The sequence below is a fragment of the Peromyscus leucopus genome, chromosome 23 (genome assembly GCF_004664715.2).
Source record: "Peromyscus leucopus breed LL Stock chromosome 23, UCI_PerLeu_2.1, whole genome shotgun sequence".
NCBI lineage: Eukaryota > Metazoa > Chordata > Mammalia > Rodentia > Cricetidae > Peromyscus > Peromyscus leucopus.
The window spans coordinates 15,957,755-15,982,533 of record NC_051082.1 but is presented as its reverse complement, the minus strand read 5'-3'; the positions used below and the strand labels follow the sequence as shown (position 1 = coordinate 15,982,533).

General features: G+C 51.2%; 1 protein-coding gene across 1 annotated transcript in view; it reads right to left on the bottom strand.

Annotated features, from left to right (window-relative positions):
- Positions 1 to 24,779, bottom strand: part of Dnah10 (dynein axonemal heavy chain 10) — a 125,415-nt gene that overhangs the window by 88,044 nt on the left and 12,592 nt on the right. Inside the window, exons 9-23 of the mRNA XM_028885772.2 lie at positions 20,681 to 20,871; positions 18,934 to 19,132; positions 15,994 to 16,188; positions 15,315 to 15,485; positions 14,676 to 14,852; positions 12,899 to 13,024; positions 10,647 to 10,819; positions 9,204 to 9,355; positions 8,311 to 8,475; positions 6,411 to 6,618; positions 4,871 to 5,027; positions 3,876 to 4,352; positions 3,092 to 3,250; positions 533 to 649; positions 287 to 389 (exon numbers count right to left, since the gene is read on the bottom strand). Of these exons, the coding sequence (XP_028741605.1) occupies positions 287 to 389; positions 533 to 649; positions 3,092 to 3,250; positions 3,876 to 4,352; positions 4,871 to 5,027; positions 6,411 to 6,618; positions 8,311 to 8,475; positions 9,204 to 9,355; positions 10,647 to 10,819; positions 12,899 to 13,024; positions 14,676 to 14,852; positions 15,315 to 15,485; positions 15,994 to 16,188; positions 18,934 to 19,132; positions 20,681 to 20,871 (2,770 nt within the window). The remainder of the gene's footprint in view (positions 1 to 286; positions 390 to 532; positions 650 to 3,091; positions 3,251 to 3,875; positions 4,353 to 4,870; positions 5,028 to 6,410; positions 6,619 to 8,310; positions 8,476 to 9,203; positions 9,356 to 10,646; positions 10,820 to 12,898; positions 13,025 to 14,675; positions 14,853 to 15,314; positions 15,486 to 15,993; positions 16,189 to 18,933; positions 19,133 to 20,680; positions 20,872 to 24,779) is intronic.

Below are 24,779 nucleotides of genomic sequence, written 5' to 3'. Positions count from 1 at the left end.
TGTGTGTGTGTGTGTGTGTGTGTGTGTGAAGGCGGATGCCAGTGGCTGCAGTGGGGACCTGCTGGATCCCCTGGGAGTAGACCAGCATCCCAGTTCTCACTAGATCCTTCATAAGCCCCTCTGACCCCATGCATTGAGTCCACCCTGCCCTCAGAGGCCACCACTAGACCAACCCTGAGAGGAGCAGCTGAGGAAGGAGTCGCTACTTCGATAACAACACTCGTGACTCCCTGTGAACCCCTCAGGAACCCCCCAAGCCCTCGACACCCCCACACCGCAGTCTCACCTCTGTCGAGGTCTTCGCCCACAGCGCCAGGCCCTTGACTGTAGAAACGCTTCGCAAACTCGTCCAGCTGGCCTCTGAAGTTCAGTATCTCACTCCGGGTGATCTGAGGGAAGGAGGCCGCCCGTTAGCTTGACTTAGCCTCAGTACGGGGATCGGAACCCAGGACCTCGTGTGAGCCGCGTGCACCCTAGTCCTGAGCCGGGCCCCTGTCCCCCGTCTGCACTCAGAGTCGAGGTGACTCCGCACCTCGGTGAATGTCCTCTTGATGCCTCCAAGCGAGTGCTCCACGTTCATGGAGTCAGTGAAGAGGGTTTGCCACATGCTTTCGATCTTGTCAACCAGTTCCCGCTCGGCATCTGTAGGCTAGAGGGAGGGAAACGGAAAGACAGACAGACAGACAGACAGACAATGAAGAGGAGAGAGACGGAACGAATTACCAGTGATGTTGGAGCTGAAATGTCAGGTGAAAGCTGCCCCCACAGACCTCTGCTTCCAGTTGCACCCAAGGGGGCTGTCTGAACCAACTGAGACGCCCCTGAGGTACTAACATTGTGTTCTTGGGGTGGTTTATGTGGTTTGGGGATTTCAGTTTTTACCTTTTAGGGGTGTGTGTGTGTGTGTGTGTGTGTGTGTGTGTGTGTTTGCAAGTGTGTACAGTGCCTGCAGAGGCCAGAAGAAGATATCAAATGTCCTGAAGCTGGAGAGACAGGCGGTTGTGAGCCGCCTGATGCGGGAGCTGGGAACCCAATATGGCACAGCACTCTTAACGGCTAAGCCGCCTCTCCAGACCCGTTTGCTCACTTTGGACTTGAAGTTTTACGTATCCCAGGCTGGCCTCTAACCCACTACATAGCCAAAGATGATCCTCCTGCCTCCAACTTCCCAAGTTCTGGGAGCATAGGTGTATACCACCATGTCGAGGCCGAACTGTATTTTTGTAATCAAAATGGTATCTGGGCTAGGTGTAGTAGCACATCAGAGTCAGGAGGATCTCTATGAGCTGGAGGCCAGCTCTACATAATGAGTTCCAGGCCAGCTAAAGCTTCATAGTGAGAACCTGTAAAGAGAGGTGGAGGGAGGGAGGGAGGGAGGGAGGGAGGGAGGAGAGGAGAGAGAGAGAGAGAGAGAGAGAGAGAGAGAGAGAAGCTAGAGAGCTCAGTAGTTAAAAGCTCTAAACTACTCTTCCAGAGAACCAGAGATCTGGATCTATGCCCTCTTCAGGCCTCTGTGGGTATTGCACTTATATTCACATAATATACACATATATATGCATATGCGTGTGCATATATATATAAGATACATAATTAAAAAATAACAAAAGAAAGGAAAAAAGTAGTTTCTTCATATTATAACTTCTGAAAACAAAGCACAAAAAGCAATCTTGAAAGTGGATGGAGAGATGGCTCAGTGGTTAAGAGCACTAGCCGCTCTTCTAGAAGACCTGAGTTCAGTTCTCAGCACCCACATGGCTGCTTACAACCATTTGTAACTCCAGTGCCAAGGGGTCTGGTGCCCTCTTCTGGCCTCTGCAGGTACTGCACTCACATACAAATAAAAATGAATAAATCTTTCAAAAAATTTAAAACACAGAGAGACTCTGCCTCAAAAATAAGAGACTAATAAAAACCACTTATAATCAGTTTCTTTTATCATCTCACATTCCCTTTTCTTATTCTTTTGTTGTTGTTGTTGTTGTTGTTTTGTTTTTAGTTTTTGAGACAGGGTTTCTCTGTGTAGCCCTAAATGTCCTGGAACTTACTCTGCAGACCATCCTGTTCCTTCTTGTCCTTATTTATGATTACATGTGTATGTGTGTGATATGTAGGTGTGAGCACACATGCCATGGTGCACATACAGAGGTCAGAGGACAATCTGTGGAGTTAGTACTCTCCTTCCACCTTTACATGGGTTCTGGGGATTGAACTCAGGTCTCCACCCTTGTGTGGCAAGCTCCTTTACCTACTGAGCCATCTTGCCAGCCCTCTTATTAGTTTATAAAAGCTCTTTACTTTTGTTTTGTTTTTTGAGACAGGGTTTCTCTGTGTAGCTTTGGTGCCTGTCCTAGAACTCGCTCTGTAGCCCAGGCTGGCCTCGAACTCACAGAGATCCGCCTGGCTCTGCCTCCAGAGTGATGGGATTAAAGGCGTGCGCCACCGCTGCTGGCAACTCTTTATCCTCTTCCCCAAGAAAGGGAAAAAGAAGAAAGGAAGAGGGGCGAGATGAGACTGTGAGCTAATGTGGGTGCAAAACATCACGTGAGCCTTGTGAGACCAAGCCATGGTCTCCACATTCAAAGTTCATTAAAATACCCGTGAGGTGACTTCCTACGGCAACGACTGCTTTGTCGCTTGCTTGGGAACACCTGGCTGGGAGGGTGTCTGAGAGGCCCTGCTGAGGATGGTTTTGGTGGTTGAACGAGAGTGTCCCCCCACAGGCTCCCTGTGTGAACTCTTGGTCAGTTGTGGCGCTGTTCGGGGAGGTGGGGGAACCTTTAAACGTAGGGCCTTTCTTGGGGGTGGGCTTCGAGGGACTGTAGCCTTGCTCACTTCCTGTCGCCTCTCTCTGCTTCATGTGTGTGGATGAAATATGGCTAACTAGCTTCCCACTCCGGCTGCCATATTTTCCCTGACAATTACCATGCCTGCCCGGCCGTGCTGGATTCTATCCCCCGGGAACCATAAACCCAAACAAGCTCTTTCCTCCTGAAGTTGCGTTCACCGGGGTGTTTTATGACAGGAACAGAAAAGCAATGGACAGAGTAGCAACCCAGCCAATGGGGGCGTCGGGACAGCAAAGCTGACTCACAAAGATATTGTATATCGCCAAGGTGCGGTACCGTTCCTGGACGTCCGTGTACCTCAGCTCCATGACTAAAGATTTGGTCCTGATCTCGGCAATTGTTGCAAGGACGAACTTGAGATCCTCCAGGGTGTTGGGGCTCTTCTTAAGGTTTTTAGTCAGGTGCTATGAAAGAATTCGGTCGTGAGACAAAACAGGAACAGATGAAGCCTGCCTGCTTGCCTGCCTGCCTTCCTCAAGAACGGGGCTCCTCGTTCCAGCCTGGATGTTAGGGATGCGCCGCTAGTTCTAATTGTCAACTTGATGCAACCTGGAGTATCTTCGTGAGGAATTGTCTAGATGAGGTTGGCCTGTGGGCATCTGTGTGTGTGTGGGGGGGGTGTCTTCATTGTTATTTGATGTAGGAAGACCCAGCCCACTGTAGGCAGCACCATTCCCTGGGCAGAGAGTCCTGAACAGTATAAGAAGAGAACGCTAACTCAGAGCGAGCGGCAAGGATGTACGTATTCTCTCTCTGCTCTTGACTGTGGACATGACTAGCTGTCTGAGTTCCTGCCTTCACATCCCCTCGGTGATGGACTGTAACGTGAAATTATGAGTGAAAAGAAATCCTTTCTCCCTCCAAGTCACATTTTTTGGGGATAGCTGATCACCCCAACAGAAATGAAGTGAGGACAGGGCGGAACCCAGAAACTCTCTTTGCATGCATTAGGCCGGGCTCTACCATAGAGCTACACTGCCCCCTCAGCCCCTGAAAAATCTGGTCTCGATCAAGGTGGCCTCAGGGTACCTCAATCTCATCCCGGATACTGAAGAGCTCCTCCCTGGCTGACTCGTTGAGGAGCTTCCCCAGGGAAATCACCCAGGACTTGGCATTTTCTTGCACGGTGTTGGCCAGGGGCCCAAGCTGCAGACGGATGCAGTGCTCATCCCTGGTCAGCAGGTGCGACATCACATCGGAGGCGATCTTGGAGTAGAACTGCAGCTTCTCGTCGTAGGCCACACAGGATGGCTTCTTGGCGGCAAACTTCTCCATCACGATGGACTTGTCCAGCTTCCAGAGGGGCCGGTAGCGCTTCCACCGCTGCAGGTACTTCATGAGGCTCATCAGGAGCCGGTGGATGTTTTGGGGGATCATGACGGCTTGATCCATGATCTGGGGGTTCAAGGAGATGTCGTTGTAGAAGCTCATGATGATGATTTCTTCCTCCTCGCCCTTCTGAGGCGGGCATTCGATACAGCTGCCGTTCATCCAGCGCACGAAATACTGGCGGGAGAGTGGGTAAGGGGTGAGTGTTAAACACAGGGTGCCTCCTGGTCATCTACCAGTTCCTGGCAACGAGTCCTGCTATGATGGACCATCTCACTATGTAAGCCTTCAAGGCTGCCCTCGAAATCATGATCCTCCTGCCTCAGCCCAAACGGTAGGATTACAGATGTGTGCCGCCACGCCCTGCTCTGTCCCCTCCTTCCTCCCCTCCCTCCCTGCAATCCCAGCACTAGGGGTGGGGGGTGGGGAGACGTAGAAAGATCAGAAATTCAGGGTCCTCCTTGGTTACATAGAGAGTTTGAGGCTAGCCTGGGTTAATGACTGGGGAAAAAAAGTAAATTTTTATAAAGAGAAAAAAGGGGGAGCAGAAATTGGGCTATGGGTCTGCTCCCACATTTGATGGCTTCACAGAGGCCAGAGGTCTGCGGGCACCTCTCCGACTGTACCCACCAATGAACAGGAGGCAAGGGGGACAAGCAAAAGAGCTGCTGTTACCCTGGTGACCCCCACACTACCTTGGTAACCTCCACGCAGTTCCGGGTGCAGTGGACGCACATCTTATCGATCTCATTGGCGTTCGGGTGGAGGATGATTTCCGGAGCCGTCAAAATGGTTTCCGCTTGGAACAGAGGGACATTCCCGAGGATCAGAGAGTTGAAATTCTGTAAGTTCCTAAGTGGGGGCGGGGGGTGCAAAGGACACAGGACTCAGGGTACGAAGACACCGAGCACTGATGGAGAGAGTATGGGGTCAAGGGTGAAGGTCTGTTGCACCCCGCAGACATGTAAGGAAGGCACAGAGTTGGGGGGACTACTGACCCCTTTGCCTACATTTATGCACCTGGGTTGTTTCTGCCAGAGGAATCAAATGCCTACTGGTGGGAAATAATAACACAACAGCGACCACCCAAAAGTTGAGCCCAACCGTGCTCTGTCTCCTGGGAATGCTTTCCGCTCTTCCATGCCGATCATTCAACAGGTGTCTATCCCCTTGCTTTGGCCTCTCAGGAGAACAGGGCCCTTGTCTGTGACCAGGCTCTAGTCCGGGCCCCAGCACATGGCTACTTCTGATAAAGCTTGGCTGGCTGGATGCACAGATACATGGGTGGGTAGATGAATGCACGGATAGATGGATGATAGCCGGATGGATGGATGGATGGATGGATGAACGGATGAACAGACGCATTGGTGGGTGGAACTGTGGGTGAAGGTATGGGTGGATATCAACATGAATGGATGGATAGCTGGTGATGGGGGTAGATAGATAACGGATGGTAGACAAATGGAATGGAGAAATGGACACATGTGTACATGCATGGGCAGTGGGAAGATACAATGTATTTGGCAAACACTGTGGGAAGCAGTTCCAGATAAGGTGCTCTGAAGAACCTAAGCTTGCTTTCCAGCACCTATCAATGCCAGGCGGCTCACAACTGTAATTCCAGCTGCAGGGAGAGCCAATCATCTGGCCCCCACAGCACCTACATTCATGATCACATACATGGAATCTAAAATTAAACAAATATTTTAAGTATGCTTAAGTTTTTAAAAAGGACACTGGGATACAATGATGCCACTTTTACCAACACAACTCAGGGGTCATACAGATGCCGCTCACGGGCTGGCTTCTTAGAATGACCCGGGGCTCCAGTGCCTGTGTCTCCCAGCTCGTCCAGCTGTGCTGCTGCTGGGCCGCAGGACCCACAGAGGACAGCGGCTTCGGTGCTGGACTGTCCTGAGCAATCAGAACTCAGTACACAGTGACCATTCCAGCAGGTGATTGACCGCAGCCTTGGGGAAGAGGGCTGGGTCATCTGTCCTCCAAATCCATCTCTCAACACAAACAAAAGCTCTTCTGGGGCCTTCTCTGCCAGACAAACACAGTTACCGTGTCGTCTGGAAGCAGAGAGGCACACCGCAGCCTTGGTGTGCCAGAAGGGACTCATAGGAGCAGGGGCCCACCCAGAGGACGCTCCTCTTGATCAGCCTCCCCAACCAGCTGCCCATCACAGCCCGTAACTCATGACCAACCCATGCACAACCCAGGTGGGCTGACCTCAGGATGAGTTTCCCCAGGACGTCATAGATTCTGCCTTCCCAGTACTCATAGTAGGAGGCCAGTTTGGGGGCCCTGCCCGTGTTGGTGTGCACAACTAGACCTTCCACTTTGGTCAGAAGCGGCCCAATCGCCAGGTACCACCGGACCATGTGGTCCACATCCTTGGCCCTTTCCCGTTCAATGTGCTCGAAGAATTCTTTTACACCTGTAGAGAAGGGCACGGAGTTATACGCAGCAGCCCACAGCATGAAAGTTCTTCAGGGGCCAGTGTGAGCGTAGATAGAGGAGCTTGCCGCCAAGCCTGACGGCGCAGGTTCAATCCTCAGGACCCACACGGTGGAAGGAGAGAACCAACTTCTGCAAGCTGTCCTCTGACCTACACACACACACACACACACACATGCACGCGCACGTGTGTGCTCACATAAGAAAGCTAAAAATAAAAGAATTAAAAAGTTGCTTGGGGCTGGAGAGATGGTTCAACAGTCAAGAGTGCTTGCTGCTTTCAGAGGCCCTGGGTTAGTGCCCAGCACCCACATGGCAACTCACAACTAGATGTAGCCCTGCCTCCAGGGACTCTGATGCCATCTTCTGCCCCACCCCGACAGGCACCGCATGCGTGTTCCACACAAACATGCAGACAAAATACCCATATGCACAAAATAAAAATAGATAAAATTATGAAAAGGAAGCACCTTATGCCTGCAGAGGGAGGAGACATGCGTTACACTCAGCGGCTGTGACTTAGAAGGACTTCAGAGCAGAGCCTGTCCCCACATCAGGCACGATCAGGGGCCATCCACACACCAGCCACAAGTCAGAGGCCGTCCACACACCAGCCACAAGTCAAGGCCCGACCACACATCAGCCATGGATCAGGGGCCATTCACCCATCAGCCACACGGGTCATGAGCTGTATGTACTCATGGAAATGGAGTTAATGCTAGAAGTTAAGACTCACCTCAAGAAAAAAGCAAGTGACACCAGACAGGGTCATGATGGATGCTGGTGCCCCACACATAGCCAGTAGCTATGATGTTTTTCTTAAATTCTTTGGTGACTAGTTTTGAATTCCTTATTGACTAGTTTAGGACAATTTAAAATACCTCTAGTGCAGGGAAAAGTAAAGATGAGTCCATAAAATATAATTTATCTGACTATCAACAAAGTTACACAGCCGGATGTGATGGTGTGTGCATCTGCAGTCCCAGCACTGGGAAGTCTGAGGCAGGAGCATGGCAAGTTCAAGGCCAGCTTGGGTAATATAGGAGAACCCATCTCAAGAAAAAAATAGGTCAGCTGGGCATGGTGGCGCACACCTTTAATCCCAGCACTCGGGAGGCAGAGCCAGGCGGATCTCTGTGAGTTCGAGGACAGCCTGGGCTACAGAGTGAGATCCAGGACAGGCTCCAAAGCTACACAGAGAAACCCTGTCTCGAAAAAAACCAAGAAGAAGAAGGCGGAGGAGGAGGAATCACTGACAGAAGCATTTCAAAGTTACTATGGAAAGTGACTTTTCAAGTCAGGTATGGTGACGCATGCCTTTAATCCCAGCAATCAGGAGGCAGAGGGTAGGTAAATGGATCTCTGTGAGTTCGAGGCCAATCTGGTTTAGAGTGAGACCTTGTCTTTGTCAAAGTCAGAGTCTGGCGGGCTGGGGCTGGCTCGGTGGTGGAGCACTTAGCTGAGCACACGAGAGGACAGGAACTAGCCATGGTCACAAGCTGCGAAACTACGAAGTACCACAGAACACGGCAGAGGTGACTTGGGACACGGCCATCATACTTCAAGTAAAGGGCTAGGGTGGTTAGACCGGTTTATTCCAGTCGCTGAATGTCTGGAGCATAGAGATGGTGAACGTGGGGCCTCTCTTTCATTCCACGACAGACGAGCCTACCTGGGAGCGCATCCTCGGTTTTGGAGACGGGGTACCGAAAGAGGTTGACGGACTCGATCAGTGTCAGCCTGGAGACGATGTCCTCCGCGTTCTTGTGAATCTGGTGAACGAGAGACTCGAACTTGCCGATGGCCTGCTTGCAGCGATTGATGTAGTCAGCGATGCCTTGGGGGAAGAGAAAGCACCATGGTTCCGTCTCTGCCGTTCTTGGCCCTCCCACCAACATCCGTGACACCCATGGGGACGCCACTTAGCTCACAGACCCCGTGCCTGCGGCTGTGTTGACTGAGCAGTGGCTAAGAGCTACTCATCCCCTGAAGGCCTGGGACGGAGATGTCTAGGCAGGAGGAATCTACCAGGCTGAACAATAGGGTTTCATTGCATCCACAGATACATTTGCGTTCATTATTTGTGTGTGTGTGTGTGTGTGTGTGTGTACACATAAGTGTGTATGACTGTTGTGCATATATGTACGTGTGTGCCTATGTATCTGTATGCACGTGTGCATGTGTGTATGTATGTGTTTATTTGTGCGTGAACTTATGTACATTTGTGTCGTTTATATTCACATACTATGATATTTTGGTTTTCACGAAAAAGACTGAGCGGGTGGCCCAGCGGGCAGGAGCGTTTGTTCCGTAAACATGGGGACCTGAGTTTAAATCCCTGGTACCCGTGTACAAACGTGGGCGAGGCTGTGCATTGTGGACAGAGGCGGGCAGAGCCTGAGCTCACTGGGTAGCCAGCCTTGAGAGCAGTGATTGTCTCCAGGCAACAACACAGAATGATAGAGGAACGCGCATGTGACACCTTCCTCTGCACGCACACACCCCACCCCACCCAAGACACACACGTAAAACGCACTGGAAGGGGACCCGGAGCTGTGCTGTTACCTAGTGAGTTCCAGTTCAGCCTCTTGTACCCGGAGCGGAACACCCTGAGCAGCTCCTGGGAATGGTCGTCCAGGAGTGCCGTCTCTGCGTCGTTGAGCGTGTTGATGAGCATGTGGTAGTGGTCCAGCATGCGCTGAATGCCCTCCGTGTACCTGAGTGCCCAGCGCAGGCAACGGTGAGAGACGCAGAGCTGAGCAACTACAGCAGCAGGTGCCCCGGGGGCCTGACTCACCCACAATCCCGCCAGGACATTTGCAGAGGGCTGGGATGAGGCTCAGAGCCAGAGTGTGGACAAGCGCCAGGCCCTGTCTATCCCCAGAACCACAGGGAGGGGCCTGCTCGTGTTCTGTGCCCACGGGAGCAACTCCACGTGTGAACCACGGCGTCGCGTCAACTCCTGCCCTGGTCAGTATTGCTAGTCATTCACCTTCCGGTGCTAAAGCTTCACATGGATGGACTAGGGGAGGGGAAACCACCGTCTCATCACATGACCTTCTGCTGAGCCCACCAGGCTCTGACCAGTGACAGCCACACAGACCTGGTTAATCTCAGGTCACAAAACAGTACAGAGAGATGTGAACGTGCAAGAGAGATCTGTGAGGAGGCGGGGAGGGTGGACGGAGTGGGAGGGAGTGGGGGAGCAACCAGTATACAAAGCGTACATAAATGAAACTGTAAATATAATGAAAATTTTTTTAAGGAAATGAGTTAAACACAGTGGCGCACGCCTTTAATCCCAGCACATGGGAAGCAGAGGCAGGTGGATCTCTGTGAGTTTTGAGGCCAGTCTGGGCTACAGAATGAGTCCCAGGACAGCCTTCAACTCTACATAGTGAAGATGTTGTCTCCAAAAAAAAATTAAAATTAATTTTTAAATAATAAAATTAAATTAAACATTAAATAAAAATGAATAAAAGGAATAAAAGCTTTGAGGGAGTGCTCCACCATCACCGTCAGAAGTGTCGGGTGGTAGTGTTGAAGGGACAAATCAGTTAATGAAGCGTTTGCCTTGCAAATACGAGGCCCTGAGTTCGATCCCCCAGCGCCCGTGTATCAAGCTGCATGGTGGCATGCTCCTGTAATCCCAGCACCGGGGAGGCAGAAACAGGCAAATCCCTGCGGCTCACCGGCAGCCATCATAGCCAGACCAGTGAGCCGCAGACCAGGGAGAGAGTCTGCCTCAGAAACAAGGCGAACGGTGTCTAAGGACAACACCCAACATTGACCTCCTGGCTATACGTGCTCATGCACCTGAAACACACATGTGCACATGCATGTGTGCAAATACACATACATATACACACAGAGACACAGACAGGTGGGCAGGCACACACATGCATGCACGCATACACACATGCACACATTTAAAAACAAAACAAAAAAAGAGTATTAAGAGGCCCTGTGACCAAAGTGTCCCCTCCGATTGAAGAAGGGTCTTCTCACCTGAGGAATTTGTCTTCCTGGAGGGCCACGTTCCTCGCCAGCTCAGGGACAGTGAACCCCAGCTGCTCTAAGTACTTGGTTTCGTTAATAATCTCTCTGAGAATAGGGGAGAAGTTGATAACAAACACGGCCCCCTTTTCCGTCGGGGCCGCATCCTCCGTCGTGGCCGCATTCTGTGGAAGAGATGATACACGGCCTGGAAATGAGTGTCTGCCGGTGCTTGTAAAGCTCACTGGACGTGGGCGTGACAGAGACCAGTGCGGTCCCTTCCCCCAGCAGACGGACACAGACTGGAGCCAGCGGGTTACACATGCTGTTTTTCAGGGTCACTCAATAATCTAGTCTTGGGCTGGTGGCTCAGGGTGCAAACAGGGAAGGCCTGAGTTTGGATTCTCAACACTGTGAAATGTCAGGCCTATGTGCACATGTGTGTACCACAAATAATATCAGAGAGACGGGGGGGGGGGTGGAGACTAGAGAGAAGGCTAGACAGAAGGATTCTTGGGGTTGCATGGCCAGCCTGTCTAGCAAAATCCATGAGTTCTTGGTTAAGTGAGAGATCCTGTCTCAAAAAATATTGTTAGGAGTGATTGAGGAAGACACTTGATGTCAAGTTCTGACCTCTGTGTATGTAAACATACATGCTAACACCACACACACAAACACACACACACACACACACACACTTCAGTTTAGCAGCCCCAGGTCCAACTGGACTACAGAGCAAGCTCAAGACCAGCCTAGGCAACTGAGTGAGACCCTGCTCCAAAATAAAAAGGAAGGCAGTCAGTCGGGCGGTGGCAGCACACACCTTTAATCCCAGCACTCGGGAGGCAGAGGCAGGCGGATCTCTGTGAGTTCGAGGCCAGCCTGATCTACAGAGCGAGATCCAGGAAAGGCACCAAAACTACACGGAGAAACCCTGTCTTGAAAAAAAAACAAAAAAGAAAAAAAGTCAGAGATATGTCTCAGTGGTACTCAGTGGTAGACAGCCTGCCTAGAATCCCCCAGGCCAAGTGGTAGTGTGCTTGTCTAGGATGTACAAGGCTTGGAGTTCAATCCCCAGAATTCTATTTAGTTGCCAATATTAGAATATTAGGTGAAGTCCTATAAAAATGGAGATTTCTGGGAAATCAAGTCACGGTGTCAGGCACAGGCTAGAATTGGGGAGCTGGCACCCCTGGTAGCCCTGAACACCCCAGCTCCCCCAAGTGTACAGATGGGTTTGTTCCGCCCTCGGGCTGGCAAAGAAGTTACCCGCTAGAAAGAGCTCCGGGGTCCACAAACATAAAACCTCCAGGTCAACAGACACTGACCTCCTGAGTGGCGGCCACGTGCCCGGCCCACAGCCACAAAAGAGGGTGGCACACGGGAAAGTTTAAAAAGTGGCCTGTGGGCCTTCGTGGTGACTCAGTGATAAGAGGTGCTTGCCACCAACCTGTGCTCAGTCCCTGGAGCCCACACAGAGGAAGGAGAAAATTGGCTCCTGCAAGCTGTCCTCTGATGTACACGCACACACGCATGCACACACGTACACACAAACACACACACAAACACACGCATGTACACACAGAGCCACACATGCATCCACACACTAAGTAGTAATATAAACCCCTGTGACTCACATATGATTCAATGAGGACTTCATAGATCTCTGTCATCCAGTCGACTCAATTTTTTTTTTAGTGTGTGTGCATGTGTGCAAGTGTATGGAGAGTGTGTGTGTGTGTGTGTGTGTGTGTGTGTGTGCATGTATGTGAAGGACAGAGAACACCCTTGGGCATCATTTCTCCCATGCCTCTGTGTTTTGTTTTTTTTTTTTAAGATTTATTTGATTTTTATTTATATGTATGAGGGGAGTGGGTATATGCGCACGAATGCAGGTACCCAGGGAGGCCAGGAGAGAAGCCCCCGGAACAGAAGTCACAGGCGGTTGTGAGTTCCCCCGCGTGGATATGAGGAAGCCAACTTGGGTCCTCCACAAGGGCAGCACGCGCTCTTCACCACGGGGCCATCACCTCTCCAGTCACACTTTTGAGTCAGGGTCTCTCCCTGGCTGGGAACCCCCACGGTGCCCATGTTTCCAGCCCAGCCATCGGCCCAGCCCCTCAACTTGTTTTATGAAGGAGGAAGCTGGGCCACCCGAGGGGTCCGTGGAGCTGCTGCTATTGGCGGCAGCGCTGTTCCCCTCCCTGTCCCCCTCGAGGGGATGGTGGTGTGCCACCCTCCGCGGGCGGCATGGAAGGGCGCACCTTGGTGAGGAGGCTCTTCTTCATGAGGTTGGGGAGGATCAGCTCCGTGGTCTCCTTCCACATCTCATACTTGCGGTCTTCGTAGTCCTTCATCATCCGGCCCACCTCCAGGTACCTCTGCTTCACCTAGCCGAGAATGGGAGCGGCCATCATTTCGTCCCTGGAAATGACACCTCCTCCTCTCTGCTGTCTCCAATATAAACGATGTGGAATTTTTTTGTTTGTTTGTTTTGGTTTTTCGAGACAGGGTTTCTCTGTGTAGTTTGGTGCCTTTCCTGGAACTCCCTTTAGAGACCAGGCTGGCCTTGAACTCACAGAGATCCACCTGCCTCTGCCTCCCGAGTGCTGGGATTAAAGGCGTGCGCCACCACTGCCCAGCTGCAGATTTTTTTAAAGGTTTATTTTAACTCTGTGTGTGTGTGTGTGTGTGTGTGTGTGTGTGTGTGTGTGCATGTACACACAAGTGTGAATGCCCATGGAGGCCAGAGGGGTCAGATCCCCTAGAGCTAGAGAGTTCTAGGTGGTTGCAAGCTACTCAACGTGGGAGCTGGAATTGAACTCAAGTCTCCTGAGAACGCAGTCCTTGCTCTTAACCACTGAGCTATCCCCAGCCCCAAACTCCACAGTTCTTTAAAGGAAATGCCTGTCAGCCTCTGCTTTACCACATACAACACGCACTGGGGTAAGAGATGGCCAGTGTCAGCCGGGCTGTGGTGGCGCACGCCTTTAATCCCAGCACTCGGGAGGCAGAGCCAGGCGGATCTCTGTGAGTTCGAGGCCAGCCTGGGCTACCAAGTGAGTCCCAGGAAAGGCACAAAGCTACACAGAGAAACCCTGTCTCGAAAAACCAAAAAAAAAAAAAAAAAAAAGAGATGGCCAGTGTCAAAAAGACAGCTGGTCATGGGCAGAGCATGTGGCTCAGCTGGTCATGGGCAGAGCGTGTGGCTCAGCTGGTCATGGGCAGAGCGTGTGGCTCAGCTGGACATGGGCAGAGCATGTGGCTCAGTTGGTCATGGGCAGAACATGTGGCTCAGCTGGACATGGGCAGAGCATGTGGCTCAGCTGGACATGGGCAGAACATGTGGCTCAGCTGGTCATGGGCAGAGCATGTGGCTCAGCTGGTAGAGCATTTGCTTAATATGACCTTGGGGTTCCCTCCCTGGCACCACATAAGCCAAAGATGGTGGTGCCTGTCTCTAGTCCCAGCACTTGGTAGGTCGCTGCAGGAAAATCGGGAGTTCAAAGTCATCCCAGCTACTGCAGAGTTCGAGGTCAGAAAGCTATGTAAGACTCTGTCTCGAAATCCGGCGGTGGTGGCGCACGCCTTTAATCCCAGCACTCAGGAGGCAGAGCCAGGCGGAGCTCTGTGAGTTCGAGGCCAGCCTGGTTTACAGAGCAAGATCCAGGACAGGCTCCAAAACTACAAAGAAACTCTGTCTCAAAAAACCAAAAATAAATAAATAAATAAATAAATAAAAGACTGTCTCAAAAACAAATCTAAAAGAGAATGGATGAATAGATAGGTGATAGACAGACAGATGAGATAAAAAGATAATGAACGACAGTGATCGTCCTTTGAAACAAAGTCAAATCTGGGAGAAGCGGACAGGCGTCGTGAGCACTGGGACTGTTAGAGGAGGAAGCAAGAGGACCCTTGGACACGAAGACTCAGGAAACATGGCGTCTGCAGCTGTGGGCATGCCACTGGCCAGCTGAGGCGGCAGCCCCCCAGCCAGAGGTGGGGAGCACAGCGCAGCCTCCAGAGGCGGTGACGTACCTCCTGGCCCCGATCACTGTCCAGGAGTTCCTCGACCTCCTGGAATCTGAGGATGGTATGCTTGATCCGGTAGAAGAGGGAGCGCTCCCAGCATATGGCACCCGCCACCGGAGGGTGGTTCTTGTACAGCGGCGGGTTGTCCAGGTTGTACACGAAGATCTTATTAACGATGTCGATCTGAAAAGGCAGGTGGGCGCCCTGGTCAGCCTCCCACGGGCTGTGCCAGACAGACAAGACTTACATGGAAGGTGGAATCTCACAAGAAAGGCAAATAAGGGCTGAGTAGGGCAGAGCCTTGGGCCAGCTGAGGCCCTGGGGTCCATCCCCAGGCCTGGCTCTTGCAGGGGGCGGGGATTTAAATAAGATGGAGAATACAGTCTTTATTGTTGGTGTAGTATATACTGCTTTTTCTTTCTTATGCTCACCAATCTCTTTTCTTCTAAGTGTTCCAAGTTGTGTATGCTGAAATAGCAAAGCCACACACCCTGTCTGTACGGATATGATTGAACCGTTTGAAATCCACAGATCTCTTTTAGAGGTGGCCACCCACAGATGTACATTTTTTTTTTTAAAGGAACTGTCTCTAGGCTGGGCTGGGCCTTGTGCTCACTGCCCAGGCAGCCGCGGGTTCCCGGTTACCTCCTTGTAGTACTGGGCCAGAATGTCATTGAATTTCATCATCATCTGCCGGTTGATGGCCTCCCGGGAGCGGATGTGCTTGAATTTTAACAGCATGTCAAAGGCCGCTTCCGCGGACCGAAGTGTTTTGAAAGAGTCGTCGATAAAATGTTTTGCTTCTTTCTCAATAACCTGCCAGAAGAAAAAGAATAGAAAGAAAGAAAGGGAGTGAGGGAGGAAGGTAGGAGGGAGGGAGGGGGAGGGGAGGAGAGATTGAAAACCAAAAAAAAAAAAAAAGCAGCTGCTCTCATGGTCTTTCAAGAAACGAGGGACAGGCTTGGGACAGGCCTCTGTCCTGTCTCCATGAGAAGAACTTGCCTGGACTCAGGGATGGCTCAATTGGGAAGCGCTCGCCTTGCAGGCGTGAGAACCTAAGTTGGGACCTCACGACCCACCTGAGAAGCCTGGGTGGCCCCACCTGTAACCCCAGCTCTGCGGGCAGGGCCAGAGACAGAGAACCTGCCGCAAAGGAATATGTCGGGTAAGGCAGAGCAAGACAGACGCCCTCTTCTGGCCTCTGCATGAGTACGCAGATGCATGCAACACACACACACACACACACACACACACACACACATCTTTAAAAGGCAGGTGGTAAGCGTGAGCAAACACGGGTTGAATCGATGGCCGTGTCCCTTACCAGAACCTCCAGCTTGAAGTCATCCATCACGTACTTCCAGTATGGGGAGGACTTGATACTGAAGGGGTCAAAGGTCAAGCTTTCCATCGGGGTGACCAAGCTGTCTACCCTGCAAAGGACATCGTCGATACGCTTGGGGTCCCCCGTCACGGCCTTGAGCTCGGGGCCAAAAATGTTGTAAAACTCTTCCATAACCTGGGGGTGGGACAGAATGGAAGGCGGGGTAAGCGTCTTTTGGGTTACTCTGAACAGTCTAACCATAAATAAACCGCATTTCCAGATTAACCTGAAGGCAACAGGCCCAACACACAGGCAACCTTCTCCTCATGGGAGCCCCTTGGTGCTATGCCCATGCGACAGGATAAGATTTAGAGGCCCTGGGGCCCAGAGAGATGGCTCAGAGGTTAAGAGCACTTAGCTGCTCTTCCAGAGGACCTGGGTTCCATTCCCAGCACCCACATGGCAGCTCACGACCCTTCTGTATCCTTCTCATTCCGGATGCTTCCTGCGTGAGCCAGCCACTTCGACTAAACATGGCATCATAGGAGCACAACAGAGTGCAGGGAGCCGAGCTCCTGCAGGCTGCAGGGGTTAGCGGGGTATTGACGGGATGTGAAGTAAGAGCGGCTGAATGTGGCACGGGAGTCTCTGACAGTCTGACAATGTGGAAATGAGATATGCACCTGCCAGGCACCTGCCTTTAATTCCAGCACTGAGGAGGCAGAGGCAGGTGGATTTCTTTGAGTTTGAGGCTAGCCTGGTCTACAGAGTGAATTCCAGGACACCCAGAGCTACACAGAGAAACCCTGCCTCAAAAAACAAAAACAAAAAAACAAAAAATGTTTATGTATCGTTCCAGTGACTCCATGCTAGAATAAAGGGCTCTATTTATTTATTTTGAGACAAGGTTTTATTACATAGCTCTGAACTGGAACTGGTAACTCTCTAGGTAGACCAGGCTGGCCTCAAACTCACAGAGATCCTCCTGCCTCTGCCTCTCCAGTGCTGGGATTAAAGGCGTGAGCAGCCACACCCGTCTTCTATTTTATATTTGGATTTTCTGCTGACTTTGCACCATCTAAAGCTGCGGTGGGGTTGGAGTGTGCCTCGGTTGGTAGAGCACTGGCTTGGCATGCATGAAGCCCTGGGTTCGATCTCCCACCACCACCACATAAACCAGGTGTACTTGGGTACACCTGTAATTCCAGCACCTGGAAGGTGGAGGCAGGAGGATCAGAAGTTCAAGGTCTTCAACGAGAAAGGGAGCTTGGGCTAGCCTGGGCTACATGAGACCCCATCTAAAAAAATAATGATAATAAAGGTTAAAGGAACATAATGAAACATACAGAAAGAACTTAAAATTTCCATATCCTGCAGTTTCTTGTCTAGGTTGCTGTGATGATATAGCAAAGGAGGAGGATGTGGGAAGAGAACATGTCCTATTTCAATTATCTTTCCAGGGACGTCCCGTTTTGTCGTGCACGGGTGTGTATATGCCCATGTGTGTGCACATGCATCTAGCACATGCTGCACGTGCGCACCCGTGTGTATGCATGTGTGTGTGTGTGTGTGTGTGTGTGTGTGTGTGTGTGTGTGCATGCGAGTGTGTGTGAGGAACCAGAGGCAGATGCTGAGTATCTTCCTCACCTGCTGCTTCTCCTTGTTTTTGGGTCTCTCACTGAACCTGGGACTTGAGGATTCAGCAAGCCCAGCGGCCACAGAACCCCGGGGACCCACCTCTCTGGCACTTGGGTTACAGCGGGCTCAGCTTAGGCTCTGATGTGGGGGCTGGGGATCTGATCCTTATGCTTGCCAGATCAGGGCTTTACTGACTGACCGGTCTCCCCAGACAGGGGCCTGGCGCCCCTGTCTTATACCAGCCACTGGAGATGTGGCTGGCCCTGGTTTTGCTCTCTGTCTTGCTCACTTTGTGTCAGGGGGCAGGGGAGGGGGGGGGTGAGTATGAGTTCAGGCACACTGGGCTCTCCATGAGAGTGCAAAGTGAACGGAGGATGGAACACCTCTAGGCAAGGGCTGTGCTAGCCACCCAGACGCTAAGTGTGTGCCCCTCTGCCCAAAAGCTGGGAGGGGTCAGATCAATGCAGAGTGTGGGGGGGGGCGGGTCAATGCAGATGGGGGGTTCAGGTCAATGCAGAGAGGGGGCAGTCAGGTCAATGCAGGGGGGGTGTCAGGTCAATACAGAGCAGAGGGGGTGGGGGGGTCAGGTCAATGCAGGGGGGGTCAGGTCAATGCAGAGTGGGGGGGTCAGGTCAATGCAGGGGGTCAGGTCAATGCAGAGCAGGGGGGAGGTCAGGTCAAAGCAGAGCAGAGGAGGGGTCAGGTCAATGCAGAGTGGGGGGGTCAGGTCAATGCAGAGCAGGGGGTCAGGTCAATGCAGAGCAGTGAGTGGTAGGGACAGAAGGAAGAGGTGAGGACAATGAGCTCCCATGGAATAGTGGGAAGGTGGAGAGTTGGGGGAATCAAAGCCACAACAGGAAAGTACCCAGGACAAAGAGTGCTCAGGAGGTGGTCTGCCAGCAGAGGGATCAGAGCACGGAGAAAAGCTGCAAAGCGGCATGGAGAGGGGAGGGGAATGAGTCTGTCAGTAAGAAGCATGAGGACCCACGTTTGATCCCCAGGCATGGTCTTTCATGATTGTAATCCCAGCACTGGGGAGGTGGAGGCAGACGGGTCCCTGAGGTTCGCTGGCCGGCCAGCCTAGATACACATTCACAGTCACAAAAAGACCTGGGGTACAGCAGGGACATTCCGGTACATTCGAGAATATTCTATAACGTTCTTCTTTCAAAAGTTTCTAGCAGACCCTTTCAGATCTCCAGAATCTACCCATCATGGTAGCGAACCCCATCCAAAGGCCAGAATGCTTCCTTCCATCAGGCAAGTCCACACACATCACAGAAGACCCTGTGGCTCTCCTACCTGCAGGACATCTGCGAGGTCCTGGCAGATGCTGGCCATGTAGTCGGTCCTCTCAAACAGCCGCTTCCGGTCAAACTCCCAGCGTGCCTCCCGACCGGAAGCCTCGATCTTGGCCCGGATGTCGAAGTAGGATTTCTTCCATAGCTTGAGAGTGTTTCTGGCATCCAGGGTTTTGTGCTGGGCATTCGATCTGTTTTCTCTGTTAGGCAAAGAGGCGTCGGGCTTCTTCGTCGTCGAGCAAAGACGCGGCTGCCCACATCTGAGCCACACTCCCCCGGAGCATCCGTATCTGGGAGGATTCTCATCCAGGACCTCCCTGGCACCAAGCCCTCCTCGAGGGAATGTTTCCTCGTGAGCCTCTACAATTTGGGAGGGCACAAAGGGGGTCCCCAAGCTGGGCCCGATCTGTTTTTCCCAGCAGCCATCCCACCCAGCTCCCGGGAAGGCGTGGCGGCATGAGGAGGAGAGCAGGTAGCCTTGGTGCCCGTCCTCTGGCCGCAACCCTGGCGCACAGACCCTGCGTGGGGCCGACCTCACCCATGTGAGAAAATGGCTGGGCGCAGCCCAGTGGCGGGGCATGTGTTTAGCTTTAGGAGACCCTGGGTTTGATCCCCACATCACGAACACACAAAACAGTTAAAACCCGACAGGCTGCTCCTCCTGAGGGCCCAGGCCTAGGGCTGAGCGTGCCCCGGCCACTTACCTCAGTTTCTCCAAATATAAATAAGGAACAAAGTCCCAGTCAAAACCACACACGTTTAAGAGCATGCGCCGGCCCGCCATGGGGGCCAGAGCTCAGATCCGACCATGCACTTCGGGGCACCTCACACTACATGTAACTAGAGCTCCAGGGGGAATCTGATGCCCTCTTCTGGCCTCTCCTGCAGGTACCTGCACACATATGTGCATACATTCACACAGACATACACACCATACACATAAATAAAAATAAAATAGCCCACGCATGGTGACACATATCTTTAAGGCCAGCTCTTAGGAGGCAGAGGCAGGCAGATCTCTATATCAAGTCCAGGCCAGCCAGAGATGCATAATGAGACCCTGTCTCAAAAATAAATAAGACTTGAGAAACCAAACACATAGAAAATTGTGTGTTACACAATATAATCATATATGAAATTGTGTAAATAGAATGCATGTTACATTTTAGCAAGGGAATATTATTCGGTCATAAAAAAGAATGAAGTACAGGTGATGCACATGTATCATGGATAAGCCTTGGAAGTGTCATGATGAGTGAAACACCGCCAGAAAAGACTTGGTGTTGCATGATCTCCAGGCCTTGGGACTTGGAGAGGGAGGAGGTTTGAAGTGACTACTAAAAGATACCAGGCTTCTTTGGGAGATGAAGATAATGTTCTTTTAAATATATAGTCTAAAAGTATGTGCATATGTGTGTATATATATATATGTCCACATGAGTGCAGTACCCAAGAAGGCCAGGAGGGGGCATCAGACTTCCCTTGGAGCTCTAATTCCAGGCAGGAAGCTGAAAGCTGCCTGTGGGTCCTGGAAACTGAACCCAGGTCCTCTGCAAGAGCCGCAAATAAGTCAACTGATGTGATGGTTAGTACACTGCCATCTCTGTGACATTATTTTGCCGTGCTGGGGATGGAACCCAGGCCCTTAGGGCACTAGGCACCTGCTCTATTGCTGAGCCCCCCTCCCAGCCTGGACAGAGCCGCTGGATCCCAGAAGGAATCCCCCTGCTGGCCCTACGGTTCCTCACTTGAACAGGGTGCGCAGGTTGATGACCCTGCACACACGCTCAGCAATCTCCCAGGCAATGCGCTCCATGAGCGGAATCATCCTCTCGTCCTTGTTGTAGTGTCTTGAGATGATCCACACCATGCGCAGGGCACTCATCATGGATGGGATGGTGTCCAGGACCACGTGGAAGCTGGAACCATGTGTGATGTTCTGCCAAAGCCACACAGAGGGCACAGAAGAGGGGCTTAGCCTCAAGGTCAGGAAGCTGACACACACACACACACAACACACACACACACACATTCCTCTTTCTCTCTCTCTGCTTTTTTTTTTTTAAAACAAACAGGATCTTAGCCAGGCGGTGGTGGCGCACACCTTTAATCCCAGCACTCGGGAGGCAGAGGCAGGTGGATCTCTGTGAGTTCGAGGCCAGCCTGGTCTACAAAGTGAGTTCAAGGAAAGGCACAAAGCTACACAGAGAAACCCTGTCTCGAAAAACCAAAAAAAAAAAAAAAAAAAAAAAAAAACCAGGATCTTGCTATGTTGCCCAGGCTAGCCTCAAAATTACTACATAGCAGAGGATGACCTTCAACTCCTGATCCTCTCTCCTCCACCTTCCGAGTGCTGGGATAACAGGTGAACACACAGCTGTTCCTGTGAGTTTAGTTGCTCTATTTTTACTTGAGCAGATCTCACCATGTGGCACAGGCTGGCCTGAAACTCTGGATCCTCCTACCTCCGCCTCCTGAGTGCTGGGAGGATATAGGAGTGCTGTGGTGGTGTGAAAGAAAATGGCCCCCACAGGGAGTGGCACTATTAGGAGGTGTGGCTTTGCTGGAGCGGATGTGGCCTTGTTAGAGGGAGGAAGTGTGTCACTATGGAGGACGGCTCTGAGATCTCCTATGCTCAAGCGATGCCCTGTATGGCACACAGTTCACTTCCTGTCGCCCGAGGATCAAGATGTAGAACTCTCGGCTCCTTCTCCAGCACCGTGTCTGCCTGTGTGCCGCCATGCTTCTCCGTTATGATGACAATGGACCTCAACCTCCGAACTGTAAGCCAGCTCTCACTGAAATGGTTTCCTTTTCTACGAGTTGCTGTGGTCATGGTGTCTCTTCACAGTGACCAAAACCCTGACTAAGACAAGTGCATCACCATGCCTGACTTCACTGGTACACTTTTTTTGTTTGTTTGTTCGTTTGTTTTTTCGAGACAGGGTTTCTCCGTGTAGTTTTGGGCTTTCCTGGAACTCACTCTGTAGCCCAGGCTGGCCTCGAATTCATGGAGATCCGACTGCCTCTGCCTCCTGAGTACTGGGATTAAAGGCGTGCGCCACCACCGCCCGGCCTTCGCTGGTACACTTTGAATACTCTCTAGGTGACTTAGTGAATACCTCAAACAGGGAGAAAGCCCTGTGGATGCCACACCATATGATTAGGGATAACGGCAACAAAACAGCTTTGTTCTTACAGATGCAATGGAGTTTTTCCCAAATATTTATATTTTTTTTTTTTTTTTTTTCAAGACAGGGTTTCTCTGTGTAGCTTTGGAGCTATCCTGAAACTCACTCTGTAGACCAGGCTGGTCTCGAACTCACAGAGATCCGCCTGCCTCTGCCTCCCGAGTGCTGGGATTAAAGGCGTGTGTCACCACCACCACCACCACCACCACCACCACCACCACCACCACCAGCAGCTCCCCAAATATTCTTTATTTGAAGTTGGTTAAATTGGTGTGTGAAAACTGACTGTCTATACATGGAGTACACACACACACACACACACACACACACACACACACACACACACACACACACAGGTATATATTACGTATGCCAAGAGTGGCATGCTCTATCTTTCCAGTACTCTTCTGTCAGATCCACTTGCTTCTGTCTCTCTCTATCAAGAGATGTCATCCCTGCCGGGAGGTGGTGACACACACCTTTAATCCCAGCACTTGGGAGGTAGAGCCAGGCGGATCTCTGTGAGTTCGAGGCCAGCCTGGTCTACAGAGTGAGATCCAGGACAGGCACCAAAACTACACAGAGAAACCCTGTATCAAAAAACAAAAACAAAAACAAACAAACAAAAAAAAAAAAACCACGCAGGGTCGTCTCTTCAAAGGAAGAGATGTATAACCTGTTTTCATCCCAGAAGACCGGGGATGGATGTGGCTAATAGGCTGGTCATCTCTGTGCTCTCTGGAGTGCCAGGGCCACATCTGGGTCCCTGAGACTCATATGTTTATCTCAATCATCCTCCCTAGACCCTTATCTTGAGCACTGTTTGTGGTGATATATTGTGTACCTTAATAAACTTTGCCTGAAGATCAGAGAACAGAACAAACCTCTAGATTAAACATAGAGGCCAACAGTGGGTGGCACAGACCTTTAATCCCAGCACTCAGGAGGCAGAGATCCGTCTGGATCTCTGTGAGTTCAAAGCCACCATGGACTACATGAGATTGACTCAGTCTAGAAGAGAAACAGAGCCAGGCAGTGGTGGCACACACCTTTAATCCCAGTACTAAGAAGGAAGTAATATGGTGGGCAGAGAAAGGTACATAAGGTGTGAGGAGACAGGAACTAAAGGCTTTTTGCCTGAGGAAGCCCTTTCGGCTAGAAAGGCTCTTTCAGGTTGAGGAGTTGGTGAGGTAAGAGGTGGTGGCTGTGGCTTGCTCTGCTTCTCTGATCTTTCAGCTTTCACCGTAATATCAGACTCTGGGATTTTATTAAGACAGTTTAAGAATTCGTGTTACAATTGTTTCTCAGCCAATAGAACCCATCTTTTTTTTTTTGTTTTTGTTTTTGTTTTTCGAGACAGGGTTTCTCTGTGTAGCTTTGCACCCTTTCCTGGGACTCACTTGGTAGCCCAGGCTGACCTGGAACTCACAGAGATCCGCCTGCCTCTGCCTCCTGAGTGCTGGGATTAAGGTGTGCGCCACCACCGCCCGGCTGAAAAGAGTTTTGATGTAGTCGTGTCTTAAGTGTTATTATACACACAAAATTGAGTTCATTGTCACCAGGAAACTTTTTTCCAAAATTGTGCTCTGTTGAAATATGCCTAAAATAAACTGCCTGGTGACAGACTCTGAAAATTTGAACCAGCACCGACTACTGAGTTGTGTTAAACTCAGTAGTTAACAAAGAATTTCCTTCTTGCCTCACGAGGATTGACACCCTACTGGCCTGGTGTTTGCAAAGACCACACACACATAAAGAAACACACACACACACACACACACACACACACACACACACACGTTAGGGTGGTGTGCTTTTTCCAAGCACACCTGTTAGCCTTCTCTTTGTCCTCCGGAAGTAAATCAAGATAGAGGAGTGTGAACATTCTGCTACCCTGAAACCAGGATGCTGGGAGATGACCACTTCTCCTGGAGAGGACCTGGCTCTGAGCCACCATGTGGGAGGAAGCCAAGGACACCCAGGCAAAAAGGAGCAGGCAGGAAAGGCAGCCATTCTGGAAGATGATGCTCTACCCAGCCATCCAGTGGATGCCCTGGGAGGCAAGATGAATGTCTGTATGGATCCCTTCCCAAATCCTGACCCACTAAATGGGAGACAGGTTTTTATGAAGAAAACAGTCACACACCAACACACCAGTACAGTGACTTTCCTCATTAATGCCAGCTATCAACTTGACACTGCCTGGGATCATCTGAGAAAGCCTCCATTCAAGGGCTGCTTCAGTCAGATTGGCCTGTGGCCATGTCTGTGAGGAACCGTCTTAGCCGATCCTTGATGTAGGAGAGATCAGCCAACAGTAGGCGGCACCATCCCTAGGCAGGTGGGCCTGCACTATGTAAGAGAGAGAGTTGATGGGCTAGAGAGATGGCATGAGGTTGAGATCACTGGCTGCTCTTCAGAGAACCTGGGTTTGATTCCCAGCCCCCACATGGCGGCTCACAGACATCTGTAACCCCTGTCCCAAGGGATCTGATGCCCTCTTTTGGCCTCCGCAGGCTGGACCAGACATGCCCATAGTGCACAGACACACATGCAGGCAAAACATCCATACACATAAAAAAAATTTCTTGTCACGCTTTAATAGCATCGAGCAGAGCAGGCGGATTCCGTGAGTTAAGCAGCTGGGACCAAGGAG